Source organism: Perna viridis, chromosome 10 (genome assembly GCF_037379345.1).
Source record: "Perna viridis isolate PV_CMFRI_1.1 ecotype Kerala chromosome 10, ASM3737934v1, whole genome shotgun sequence".
Classification (NCBI taxonomy): Eukaryota; Metazoa; Mollusca; class Bivalvia; order Mytilida; family Mytilidae; genus Perna; species Perna viridis.
In genome coordinates, this window is record NC_142454.1 from 12,520,596 (window position 1) to 12,534,624 (window position 14,029).

Genomic DNA, 14,029 nt, shown 5'->3' on the forward strand with positions numbered 1-14,029 from the left:
TGCAGGATACCGCAAGGAACATTTGTACCAAGTTTGGTTTCAATTGGTCAAGTAGTTTCAGAGGAGAAGAGTTTTGTATAATTGTTGAAGAGGACGACGGACACCAAGATGGCAATAGTTCACGTGGCCTTTGGCTAGGTGAGCTAAAAACTGGTTTCTTATAGTTAATATTAAGAACATTGAACTCACATTCTTTCATAATTCAACAAGAGCAGTGCTCCAGGTCCCCTGCGTTCAACTGTCCAAGTTTGGTGAATTCTATGAGGGCATTCAGAAGTTGTGCTCTGGAAATCAATTTTTGCCCCTGAAAATTATATTTTGTTAATGTGTGACCTTGATCTTCAACCTACTGACCTCAAATTCAATAGGTGTCTTCCTTACCCCATAAGCCTTCAACGATCCAATTTCGGTGAAATTCTATCTGTGTTTACACTCCAGAGGTTACAAACTCTTTTTCTTGTTTTATTTTAAAACAAATAAAAACAAAACATTACATTTAATGTCAACTATCTTCCCTTTGAAAGAGTACTCAACTAAACCAAGATTCCAGTGGAAATCAAAAGAACCACTAAAAACTGGGAGCATGGACCAAGTGCACCTGCAAGGTAAGCATCCTCCACTTATCTAGAGACACCCACCAAGTTGATCATAAAAGTCAATTCCAGGGTAGAGGAAAGGAAAACTACAGAAGAATTTTCCACCAATTATCTCCCTCTGAAAAGGGCTTTTACGGTTTACCATACAAGTTTTTACATTGTATTTTTCCATCATTTAAGCACTAGTTTAATTGAAAATATATATGTCCATATGATTTTGCAAGATGACTGAGAAAAATGCTCCTTGTAATAGGTATTATCTACCTTAACTGCATAAATATCTTTCAAATTTTACTGAAAATGTAAATGACTTGGTAAAACAATAATACACCATCAACGAAATAAGAATGTTTTTTCTTTTGATTAGGCATTATGACAGGAATCTAATTAGACATAATAAATAAAGTATTTTCCCTTGAAATGATAATTTCTGTTTATTGTATTTTTTTGGTGACAAAAATGCTACATGGTTTACAGGAATCCACTGTCCAGAATTTTGCTGTTTTAAGTTGATATATTATGTTTCTGTGCAATTTAGGACATATGGCTTCCCTGGACAGTGCCTCTTCTTTGCAGTTTTTTCAGATATTAATTACACGATTATCATAAAATAATAAAAAAAAAAACATTATTCACAAATTTTCTTTATTTTTACATGTACAATTCTTTTAACAATGTTAAAAATACACACATCAGTATTACACTTTACATACATCAATACGTTTTGTGGTCCAATTGTGAATATTGAAAGGGACCAATGATGACTTCTAACTTTGGTCTGAATTATATCTAAAAACATAAAGGATGAGAGGAGACAACTTGTGATGAGAAACCACTTGGATAAATAAAGTGAACTGTTAATGCTAAGACAGGTATTTTCATGTATCTCAGATATGGCAGTCTAGAATAAGATAAAATAATAAAAGATCCATGAGAAAATACTGAGAACCAATTAACAACCTTTCAGGTAACTATAGCAACATGTACATAGAGGTCATCCGATCTACATACAAAACAGCAGGTCAAACATTCTTAAAAGAATATTTCATAGTTCTAGATATTGCAGGGGGTAGAAGGGAAAACGAAAGAATGACAAATAATCATACAGTGGTGTACTTCCTATACAACCAATGATTCAAGTATGAAAAAGCACTAATGAAATGAATATGAAAATGTTAGGTGGATATTCATGTGCTTATATCTATAAAGTAAGCCAGCCACTAATCAATAAATGTCATAAAAATTAAAATTAGAAAATCAGTAGTTCTAAATGAAAAACATTAATATTAACACCTACAAAAAATATATGCTACACAACACTGACAGTGTAGAACCAATCTTGCTATTTCAATCCAAAAAAGGAGGGGTTAGTATAATAGTTTTTTAGCCTGTTAAATGTAATGTTATCAAGGACTTAAAATGGGTAATAGATAAAAAAAAATTAAAACTTTTCTTCCAGCGCAGAAATCACTCAAAAATCAGCAAAATATAACGAAAACCCATTATATAGTACAGAGAGATACATACAATGACTAATCACCATGGTAGTGGTAATTGCTAAAAATTTTGAAATTGAACAAGTTCTATATTTCTGAAGATACATTCAAACTTTTTTTGTATTCAGAGCAATATGCCCCATCACTATGAATGCTGAAAAAAATATGAAAATATCTCTAATAGTAAAAAAAGTAATTCAATGTCAACTCTTTAGTGGTTACCCATATCATACTGGTTAGTCACAGCATGTCTCTTTCTGTACTGTAAACATAGGGAGAACATTAAGTCAGTTTGAAACACTTTACTGACCAAAATTCTAAAAATGCAACAATGATGTTTTCTGAGGTGAGAGATGATAGGTGATTTTAAAACAATCTATACAAAATATGACATAATTTACATTCTGTCCATCACTGAAACATTTCAGTCTACTTCATAGTTCTTATCCATATGACGATGACCAGATAACACAAGAACAAAGCACTCAATGTCCTCCTGTTTGTTGCTGAAACACATCTATTGCATCTCCATCATCCATTTCCAACTGAAAATACAAAGGGATAATTTTAAGAGGTCAACACAAAAAGCGGAAATTGGCGAAATGGAAACTAAATATACAGTAAAAAAATTAATTATAGCGGTAAAATTTGGATTTGAAATAGTGGAATTCCACTAAAAAGCGGGGAAAAAGTCCTCCCTGAATACAGGAACAAGTTAAAAATTGAAGATAGATAATGCACAGAAAATCACAAATATGATACTATTTCATAAACAGAAGTATTTTCAAGGACTATATGAGACATGAATTAAAGAGATCAAATATTAAAGGGAAATTGACAAAATCTGGTATGAACATTTTCCCTAATGATAATTTTTTTCAATATTTAGTTTCTAAAAATGTATTCATATCAGATATTTTCTTAGGAGATAGCAGGTTCTTTCACCTTGAAAAACACTGCAATGTGTTTAATATGCAAACAATTCAAGTCATCCTACATACTTAAATTATGATGTTTGACATAAGGTACTGAACAGCTGCTTACAATTCAGATTTACAGTGAAGAAGGTAATGTTCTGTACAGATTGATACTATACAATTCAATCTATTCGTATGTTTTTTCTTTGAATGGAAGGAAATATCAATACAAGCAATTGAATTCATGATTTCAACAGTTTCCAGTTTTCTATTGTTAAAAAGATATTTCGAAATAAATAAATTTGAGATAAATACTGCAATCTGATTGGTTCAAATAATTTTGATATAATCTCAATGGATAAAAAAATATTGACACACCCCATTCAGTTAAATTCAGAGCCACTTTTTTCATGTTTGAAGATAATGTTTTAAAATTAATTTATAAGAATTGGCTATGATAAAAATTTTGTCTATTGAAAAATAACAAATTTTCCATGTGCATATTTTGTTTATTGCACTTCACGCAATAAACAATAAGCACATGGAAAATTTGTTATTTTTCAATAGACAAAATTTTTATCATAGCCAATTCTTAAATAATCATGATAGATTTCCCTCAATTAAATAAAATGATTACACCAGTACATCTTTGACGATTTAACATTATTGCAAATAATCAGTCAACTCAAAACTTTTGCATTTGGTCCTAATTTAGAAGAGCAGTTTCCAATACAATGAACTTCTAAATTTGTTATTGACAATGGAAAGTTTAACCAGACTCCCATAGACTCATTGTAAGAGCAACCATGAAAGAATTTTAATTTAGGGTAATTTGTGCTGAACATTTGTGCCAAATCTGTTTTCCAGTTTCAATTGCAAAAATATAACATGACAATTCCAGCTTTTCCCCAAATAAAACATAATGATAGTTTACATCCAAATTTATAATGCAGTTAACTCAATAATATGAATGCATGCCAATTCCTTATTTTATGCTTTCAGTTCCTAAAAAGTTGTTTTATCTTACCTGTGAGGGTGTGTCTGTTTCGTTTATTGGATTTCCATCGAATCTGAATCGCACAGCTCCTAACTTTAAGCCCTAGAAACATTAATAAAATACAATGAATCGGTTATGAATAAACAACATGATGAAGAACATCTAATAAATAGAAAACCATAATGCAGTCATTCACCCTTAGTTTAGCAACAAGTCACATGGTCTAATTCTACTTAAACTAATTCCAGCCTAATCTGTGGGATTTGCTTATTTGTTTGATAGCTTTATTCTACATAACGTTTACATGCACAATAACATTATATCCTAAGATGTAATCTCTTAGGACTTGCTGGTCTACATGTAACTAAGCAAAGTTTGACATTGGATGCAACCAGTTTCTTGACTGACCACTGATTGTTCATGTTCATTTACTGTACCAGTATATATATAAAGTCTGTATTGAACTTACAGCTCTATCACAGTAAGCAGACATCAATTTCCTTAGAGGTGTATTTCTTTTGATCTTGAAATGTACCATACTTCCATCCTGACCTGTGACTTTCAAGTTTATGTGTTCTGATCCTTCAGGTTTTACATCTTCAATCTACAAAGATCAGATTACAGTAAATAAATAAACGTCAAGAAATTGAGGGTCTACTACAAGTAAGTAAGGCCTAAAAAAATTCTGTGTACCTGGTAACCTGACTGACTCTATTTTTTCCCTGCCAACCCAAATTTTTTTAAGGTGTCAACAACAAAAAAAAAAGTATTGATTTTTGGCATATCTGTCATTGATTTTTTACTAGAATCTCCTTGTTCTCTGATGTGAAAGATCAAAATTCATTAAAAAAAAAATGAAAAAACATGGCTGTGGCTACAACAAGTTCAGTATTCAGTGGTGTCATAATAGAGGCAGCACAATCAATGTCCTGTAAATCTGTATTTTTAAAAAAAAAAAGCCTACAATGTACATACCGACCCTATTTATGAAGGAGATGTTATTGGAAACACGGAATTAGGTTCCCCATGAGTGACACCTGAGGAAAACTGTTGGGTCAAAATTTTAAGGATAGCATCATCAGTCTGTCAAGCACTTTTTGGGTAAAAAAACCTAGGAAATCAGGATATAATTTTCTTAAAAATCAGAAGGTTATCATAAAAGAACATAAAAAGTAATGTAATAATATAAAATTCCATGAAAATGGCTGCCTTCCATCCCGCCAAGTAAGAGCTTTCTAGGAATGTAGCAATTTGAGAAGAACACTTTGAACGAAACAATTCATGTCATGACCTATAAGTGTACATTGTTTCAAAAAGATCAATTGGACATTACATCCCTCAGTTTTCAACATCACTATAAAGGCATAAAACAGACAGACAAAAACAAAATAATCCCTACAATAGCTGCCTACAAAATGTACACGGTGTGACATTTATTGAGGATAAGTCACATTTTGAATGTAAAACAGCAACCTAATGAATACACAATATCATTCATCACAATATACATTCAGTTATACTTGTATAACACTATGAAATATTTAAATATTTCAAATTTTATTTTGTCGTGCAAAGGTTCAAAATCAGGAGATCAGGAGCCTCTATGGAAAATACTGAAAAAAATCAGGAGTCTCTTGACAGACTGCCAGCTTGTCAAGAACTTTTTTGGGTCCAAAAAATTAGGAAATCAGGAAACAATTTTCTTAAAAATCAGGAGGTTATCAGGATTTTTTTTAACATACATGTAATAATACAAAATTCCATGAAAATGGCCACCTTCCATCCCCTTAAGAGAGAGCTTTCTAGAAATGTAGCAATCTGAGAAGAAACACTTTGAAAGAAAAGAAAATCCCTACTATACAAAAAATGTAGCTGCCTACAAAATGTATGCGATGTGACATTTACTGAGGAAAAGTTACATTTTGAATGTAAAACAGCAACCTAATGAATACACAATATCATTCTTCACCAAAGGTCTGGAAGTTTTGACAGCCCATGCTGGACATTTTATCAAACTTCAACAGACGTTGGTGTTAGTCTTTTACATGCTCATACTGAAAATAAACTTTTTTAAGTATTTATTTTAAGATAAAATTGGAAATTGTGTTATTTCATCACATACTCTGTCTTCAACAAAATATTAGAGTGAGTGGACATTCTAACATGTAAACAAAACATCATATCTCTCAGAATTTTTCATCACACAGGCAAACAGCTGAAAACTTCTGAGTGATGAAAAAAAAAGTTAATTATTTATAAAAGAAAATCGCCAACACATTTTGTATATTTATTTAAATGGTCTGTTGACTTCTGTGTTAAAAAGATTCAATCAATATATTAATAATTACGAACTACAACTGATTCATAGTTTAGTTCCATGTGCTTTCGTTACCTCTGAAAGATCGGCGGGAAAATGGTGGACTTTTTTCTTAATTATCTACTAATAAATGTATGAAAATTCTCTGAGTTACTTCAAATGATTCGTATACACAATGGGGCAGCATGTGTTCTGTTAATTCAATTATGCAATCAAATAATCAGTTATAGGTAAATCAGTCACAGGTGGCTGCACATCAACTAAAATTGACACACACCTGTCAATTCATTTCCAATAAACATTTAGGAGACTGGTCAACAGGATGTTTATACAGAATAAAACCATGCAGACTGTAATTTATAAGGGTAGCAGGGATCAAAATTAGTCTAGGTATTTGACTAGACCACAGGTAAAGTAGACAAGAAAAATTCCTAGACCTCAAAACAAGCCACTAGACCTGATGTCATAGCCTTGATCAAATCCTGAACCGAATAACACAGTTTTAAAATGAATGTATAGAAATTATGCCAGCTAATGGGCATTGAGACTAAGAAGACAACATAAAATATTATCTTAGAACTTGAAAGGCTGCAAACTTTCAATTGATTTACTTGCTATGACACAACAATTTTAATGGCAACAGTGAACACAATTTTATTTATCATCTGGGTCTAGCTGAAAGTCAATGTCAGATTCAAATTCAGACTATGAGCTTTCATGGCATGGTGGATATCACTAGCCTTTATGTGTTGTTTAGTCTTCCCGTGCCAGTCAAGTGTATCCTATTTCAAGTTTTTTGTTTCGGTTTATAAGTTTACCGCCACCATACCTACTAATGCTATCACAACAATGTTTAAAATACATCTATTCCTTTTCTGATTTGTATTGAAGCCTGAAATGTTTGACGCCTCTTCATCAAGTCATACACTTTATTTTATTCCCCTATCTCATTGGAGAATCGTTTTTGAGGGGTAGGTTTCGATACATTTTCAAAGTGTCGCCACTTGTTTACTTTTCTTCGGAACTACTCGGTTAATTTACCAAACTTCAAATACCTACCTTTGTGTTATGAGAAAGGCTGAGAAGTTCAGATTTGGTTTACCTTGACATTGATCAATAGCGATTTATGTTTGAAATATGCCTCTAAAATTCCTTATGCCTTTAAAGACTGGAATTATGAAATTACTTATTCTGGGTATGTTTTCGTAAAATTCTTCTAGACCGGGACTGATTTTACTAGACACAGGCTAGTGGACCAATAGTAATTTCGAATCCTGAGGTTGACATTTTTTTATGTCCAATATTGGAAAACGGTTGTTGGTCATTTGCAGAATTTGTCGGTCAATGACCGACATTTTTAACTGTTTCAAGATCCATGTTCTCCACAATATACATTCAGTTTCACTAGTATAACACTAAGAAATAATATAGATATTTCAACAATTTTTTTTTTTTGTGGTGCAAAGGTTCAAAATCAAGAGTTATCAGTAGTTTCTCTGGAAAATTAGGGAAAAAATCAGGAAGTTCTCAAAATCTGGAGTCGCTTGACAGACTGAGAACCAATACTCTGGCAGAGATTTCAATTTGAACAGGTAAAATCCAAATTTTTCTGTTAAAGTTCTACTATAAAATTTGAATTTTAACAGATGATTTAATTGAAGTGAAGCGGTGAAATTCGCATGGTCCCTCCTCTTATTGAAAACCCTGCTCAGGAAGCTTTCTTTCTTCTGAAACACAACCTAACAATGGTTGTGACTGGCCACAGATATTTCCTTCAACCAATCATCAACTTCACTTTTCTTTTCTTTTGGCCAAACAAAAGCTTCTAAGCTACTAGTCTAAATGTTCGACAATGTGTCAGTAAGTTTTGAGAAGTCTGGACATACTCAGTGTTCTAGGATTTTTCAGAAATTGAGGATTCCTCAGGAAAAATCCATATAAAATCAACTTTCCAACAGTCAATGACTGCTTTCCTAACAAAACAAATCTTTTCAGCATATTTTCAACTTGTCACAAGAAAGTGTAACTAAGTATATAACTTTCCCTGACCCAAATTTCCAAGGGTAACGGGAAATAGAAATCCTAGAACACTGATACTGACACATGCACTTCTTAAGCAATTGGCTACATTTAGCATCTTAAGTAAAATGTAAGGTGCAGGACATCTATGTCCATATTGCCATTTTCATATATGAGCTTATGATGATTATATTTCTGATACAATTCAAAGCCAACATTCCGCCAGGAAGAGCCTAACAGTGTTTAGTAGAACAATTCCATAGTCACATCTAATTTTAATAACAAAGGTCGGCATTTGATTTATGTATTGTAATTTCACCATGCTATCCTCAACCATCTCGTGTTTATCATTGAAGTTAACTCAATAGTGATGAAAACATACAACTAAAAAACTGATGGTGGAGAACAGACCAGATTTATTTTTCAGTTGGGAAAGCAGGATTTAGTAACAATTTATTTTTACTTTGGTTTCAAAAAAATATGTAAACCCACTGGCAAGAGAATTGATCTCCCCATTTTCAACACTGATGCAATTCTCACCAAAATTTTCATCAACAAAAAATTGTACAATAGCTCATATCAGCAATCTGTTCAACATTTAATCTTGTTTTAGGCATGAACTTCTGTCACAGGAGAAGACGAAAAAAATTGCTTGGCGAGAATAACTCGTCGGCAAGATCTACTCCTCTACCAGTACACGCTGGTCTGTTGAACAAGAAATCTAATACAGGGTTCTCAATGAGTGCCAGCGACCGGCGATTTTGCTGTTTACTTTGACACTGGCACCGGCTATTTTGTTGCTAAAAAATTAAATTGAAAAAAAATGTTTGGTCATTTCACATTTCATACATAAAAATATGCGTCAGAAACTTTCGATCGTGGTGTTTATGCAGATTATTTTACTTGATAACTTCATTTTATTTTTTGTCGTGATCGGCAGTACAAATAAACAAACTTCATTCGTGGTTAATTCGGCGCTTTTGTAATGGATGCAATCCTTTTTTTTCAAATTCAGTACTGATTCCGTATCACAGATTCCTTGTGTGGGAAGTTTTAGAATCAATTCAGTGCTCAGTTCAGGCCTGAAGGCCCTCAATGGTGCCACCTAGATTTAATTTTCTTCCACCTACTTTAAAAACTTATTGAGAACCCTGCTAATACATGTAGGTAAGAGTCTAAGACCTTACATTATCCTATATATTTTGATCATTTAAAGATAAAGCGCTTGCAAGGTGAAAACAAAGAGAGTTCAATGAATTGCACAATCCTTGTTAGCCTGTGTATTTGAAGCCTTCTAAAAATATCCACTCTCCCCCTTTTTTCTGAGTAAGACATGTCTTATTGTTGATGATAAACCAAATGAATAATAATTCAAACCAATAATTGTAAAACAAGTTACATTTGATTAAAGCACAATGATCGAGTGATAAATCTGAAAACTAATAGTAAATACACCGTCGCCCCCGACGCCAAAACGGAGACATGCCGGGTTCGAAAATGTGCGCGGGAAGGAAGGGCAAAATTTATGGAATATATTCAACGTATCCCTTTCTCATATTGGGAGACAGTAATTGGCGACTTCTGATGCATTGACGTGATTACCTTTTTATCGTCCGACATTGTGGATAGGAATCCTAACACACCTTAACGTTAAGATAGTCTAATCGAAAATGAAATATGGCGCACAAAGGAAATGTGTTAGATTCCCGAAGCCGTTTACAAAATGCGATATCATTGGTTGATTTCATCTCTTTCATGTTGTGCTTGCGGTGAATTGAAAAAAAAACTTTCATAGAAAGTTACCCAGTATTTCGATAAAATTAAAGGGAGTGTATTGTTTTATTTAAGAATTTAAGTAAAAGCAATAGAAATTTGAAAAATTTAGCAATATTTGAAAATTTCGTGTTACTATAAATAATACCCAATGAAAATGATTGTAAATCAATTCTTTGTTAAAAGTAGGTCATAGGGTTATTGCGTTCGTTTGGTCACATTTGAAGAAACGTGACTATTTTTTCGAAACTGGACTACATGTTTTATTTTAACCCATTTTAAACGAATAAAATGTGTATTTTATACTGTGTACATTTTTTCATTCAAGATTTCTAATACGAGTTGTTACCCTTTGCAAAATAAATAAGTTAATAGCGCGGGTAATTCAAATATCATATTAACCTCTTGCTGAACATCAACAAGTCAAGTCAAAAGCTCCATTTAAAGTATAAAACGTATACAAACATACATGAATGGGCTTTTAAAATCGACTGTAAATATCAACATAAAATAACAGTACAGACATACAATGACATGAGACATTAATTATCATAGAGACTATTGAAATTATTCAATGTGTTTTAAAAACATTACTTTAAAGTAATTATATGAAATATCGATAATTTACACATTACAGGCAGACAGTACGTCTGCATTTGTTGCCATGTATTAATAAGTTTTACAAATTGATTGTAATTTGTTTCCATCTCTAAAATGATTTGGTAACTCATTTCAAGTTTTTGCTGCAAAATATCAAAAAAATTTTATCCATATTTTGTTGTTAGAACATTTGTAATGTCAACTGTTTGGTCAGTTCTAAAATAATATTTATGCTTTTTGACATTTATCATACTCTGTAAAGACACTGTACTTTGTTTATTGATTATTTTAAAAGTCTTAATTGCTGTAGATATTTTTAGACTTTTAGAGATTTAGATTTTTCTAATAATTGTTCAACAGTTAGACTTCTTACAATTTGGTTTCTGGAACAGGGTTATGTTGCTACAAGATTGAAGTCATCACTTCTCAAGTTTTATGGTCGTCATCATGGACTCGTGGATGATAACGGTGTTTCAACTATTTGTTCAACTTCAACGTGTCATATAGTTTTCCTTTGCCTTTTTCGTCTAGCCTCGACTTGACTTTTTAAGAGCAACTCGGTGGGTGTTTCTAGAAAAAAAGAGGACGCTTACCCTACCGGTGCACCTGGTTCATGCTCCCAGTTTTTAGTGGAGTCCGAGTTGCTCATTTACCTATGTTACTTAGTATGTGTTATTATGGTTATTTTAATATATGTTCTTTGTTGTGTGTATCTGTTTTCCATGTCTGGTCTTGGACCCTGATTACATTCTTTTTTTCCGTTAGAATCGTTCCCTTGATCACTCTTTCACAAGAAACATCATAATCTTCATAAACAAGTCTAATAGCTTTCCTTTTTTCTTTGTATTTTTTTTCACTGCAAAAATGCCATGTAATAATTATAATTGGATAATATAAAAGAATTGCGCACAGTTAAACGATCTAATTTATTCAGATATCCACCTATTCTTTTCAATACATTCGGTTGCCTTGATGCCTTTTTGCATAATTCAGAAATGTGTTTATCAAAGTTTAATTCATAGTTTATAGTGAAAGCAAGTAATTTTACATATTTTTCACGCTCCGTTTTATTACCTTTTAGTTCAAAAAAACATATTTTTATTAAAAAAAAATGCTTTCCTTAATTCATAGGCCTGAAATTTGTCTAGTTTCATAAACATTGTTTGAAAGCCAATCTAGCATTTTAAAACTAACACTCTCTAACTTGTTTTCAACCAAATCTACACATTTATTTGCATAAGATAGAGTGTTGTCATCTGCATAGTAATAAAATCTACGATATGAAAAATGTTGTTTATAAAAATGTTGAACAATTAATACTGGTCCCGTAATTGAACTGTGTTGTACCCACGGCATCCACGGTAGGATTTGCCTGTGTTGCCTCACAACACCATTAATTTTGCACCACAAGTTGTTTTTTGTTTTGTTCTTTTACTGTGTTTTTTTTTCAAAATGGCAAGCGACGGTTTTTAAAAAAATATAATTATTATTAAGTCCGCGAGGTCGGTCGAAACTATACGACCACGCAAGTTAGTTTTTTAACTGAAGACTTGAATTTTATCTTTTCTAAAGACGAAGTTGCGCAGGGATTTCATAAGCAATGATGGCAAAAAGCACCGGGGCATCAAAACAGACGGAGAACTCAATGACATCCGAATGCATAATCCCCATGCAGCGACAGATTTTCGCTAACCATATAATTAACCACTATGTACAGTCAAGCTTTTCGAATATCTGGGACAGTATATTTTTTACAGTCAAGAAGTTGATAAATCGGATCATGTCGCGTAAAATCATTCTATTTTTTCCGCTGTTGCAAGATTCTTGCTTACTATGATATAATTCTGCACCAGATTGGTTAGGTTCAGACAAACACGTCAGTCTATGCCTAATGTCTATTGTGAGTTTCGAACGCTAGACAGTGTTCGGAGCTCGCAAAATGGAAATATGGGCAAAAAGTGAATAAAGTATAATGTACGGTAATAATATGTAAAACTGAAGATTATAAGAGCAAGACTGTATAAAAAAACAAAACAAAACAAAAACAAAAACAAACGAACAAAAAAAAACCAGAACATTTGCAAATACATCTTCTGTAGTGATATTATATCTTGTCTTAGAAGTTTATTTGACAGTATGATAACTCTAGTTCACAAATCACATACACGACAATAACGGATGAACTGTGAAGTGCATGTACAATTAAGAAACAGCAAATTTGACTTGGAATGCCAACTCATCATGTTTGTTATAACTTTTTTTTTATTTCAAACGTCGTGTGTCATCAGTATTTAAAAAAAGTTAAGGTTTAGCTATGAAGTAGAAGGATTTAAAGTCAATTTGAGTAGATGGTAAGACCCAGTGCATATACTTGAAACCAGGATTATTCAGGATAAACATCAGTTATATATTATAACGGGGACTTGTTGTAATTAGAGGTTGGGGCTGTTTGTAATACTAGCCCTTGAAAAAACATAGTTTCATACAAATATAGACACAAACCAGCCAAGAATGGAACAATTCAGGGGCGGATTCAGGCGAGGGCGTGGCGGGCGTGCCCCCCTAAAATTTGCAAAGCTTGGGTTGTCAGGGATAGACTTAAGCGGTTTTAGGTTGAAACTTTAATTTCTCACTAATTTTACCACAAAAACATCTACATTCCACTCACTCTAGAAGAATATTTAAAAAAATTAACCTAAACAAATTTTAACTGTGCGGCAAACTATGGTGGTGCACCGTGTTGGGAAAGATGCCACGTTCCTCGCACGTTAAAGAACCCTGCTGTGGTATTCAGTAGGAGTAGGAACATTGGCGCTTCGCCTCAGGAGGCTAAATTGCCCGACCTTATCCATCCCTCCCTTTTATCTTGTGGCAATTAAAATTTGTCGACTCTATTATCCTTGTGTCCTATCCCTTTTTTTCATTTCGTCATCATCATCATTTCATGTTCATCGCCTGAATATAGCTGAAATATTGCTGCTCAGGCGTTAAACCCCAACAATCAATCAATCAATCTAAAGGATAGCCTTCTAAATAAAATTAAATGTTTATTATATAAAATTGGATTTGGTCATATATGGGAAAATCAGGGAACTTTTTCTAACAAGAGAACTTTGATTGCTATTCAAAACAAGCTACAAGACAGATATTGCAAATTTTGGCATTCGCTTTTGTTTAATGATGATAGAGCTGTGGGAGGGATTAAGTTAAGAACTTATCGTAAATTTAAAAACGACTTTAAGAGGCAGCAATATTTATACACAGATGTTGACAAACAGAGTTTGATTGTAATATTAATATTGAAAAGGGTCGCT

The 14,029-nt window shown here is 32.7% G+C and overlaps 1 protein-coding gene across 1 annotated transcript; it reads right to left on the reverse strand.

The window, feature by feature from the left end:
* Nucleotides 1-1,224: 1,224 nt before the first annotated feature.
* On the reverse strand, nucleotides 1,225-10,028 carry LOC148604564 (small ubiquitin-related modifier 2-like). Its single transcript, XM_088549672.1, has 4 exons — nucleotides 9,945-10,028; nucleotides 4,476-4,610; nucleotides 4,037-4,108; nucleotides 1,225-2,637 (listed from the first exon to the last, which is right to left on the reverse strand). The coding sequence occupies exons 1-4, from the start codon at nucleotides 9,960-9,962 to the stop codon at nucleotides 2,578-2,580; spliced, it is 285 nt and encodes a 94-aa protein (XP_088405798.1). The 5' UTR covers nucleotides 9,963-10,028; the 3' UTR covers nucleotides 1,225-2,577.
* Between the last annotated feature and the right edge of the window lie 4,001 nt (nucleotides 10,029-14,029).

Bases quoted from the DNA above. Each gene is read 5' to 3' on its own strand.
- LOC148604564 (XM_088549672.1), bottom strand. The intron at 4,109-4,475 runs GTAAGTTCAATA...TAATGTTTCTAG, and splicing joins CTGCTTACTGTGATAGAGCT to GGCTTAAAGTTAGGAGCTGT. The intron at 2,638-4,036 runs GTAAGATAAAAC...TTGTATTTTCAG, and splicing joins AAACAGACACACCCTCACAG to TTGGAAATGGATGATGGAGA.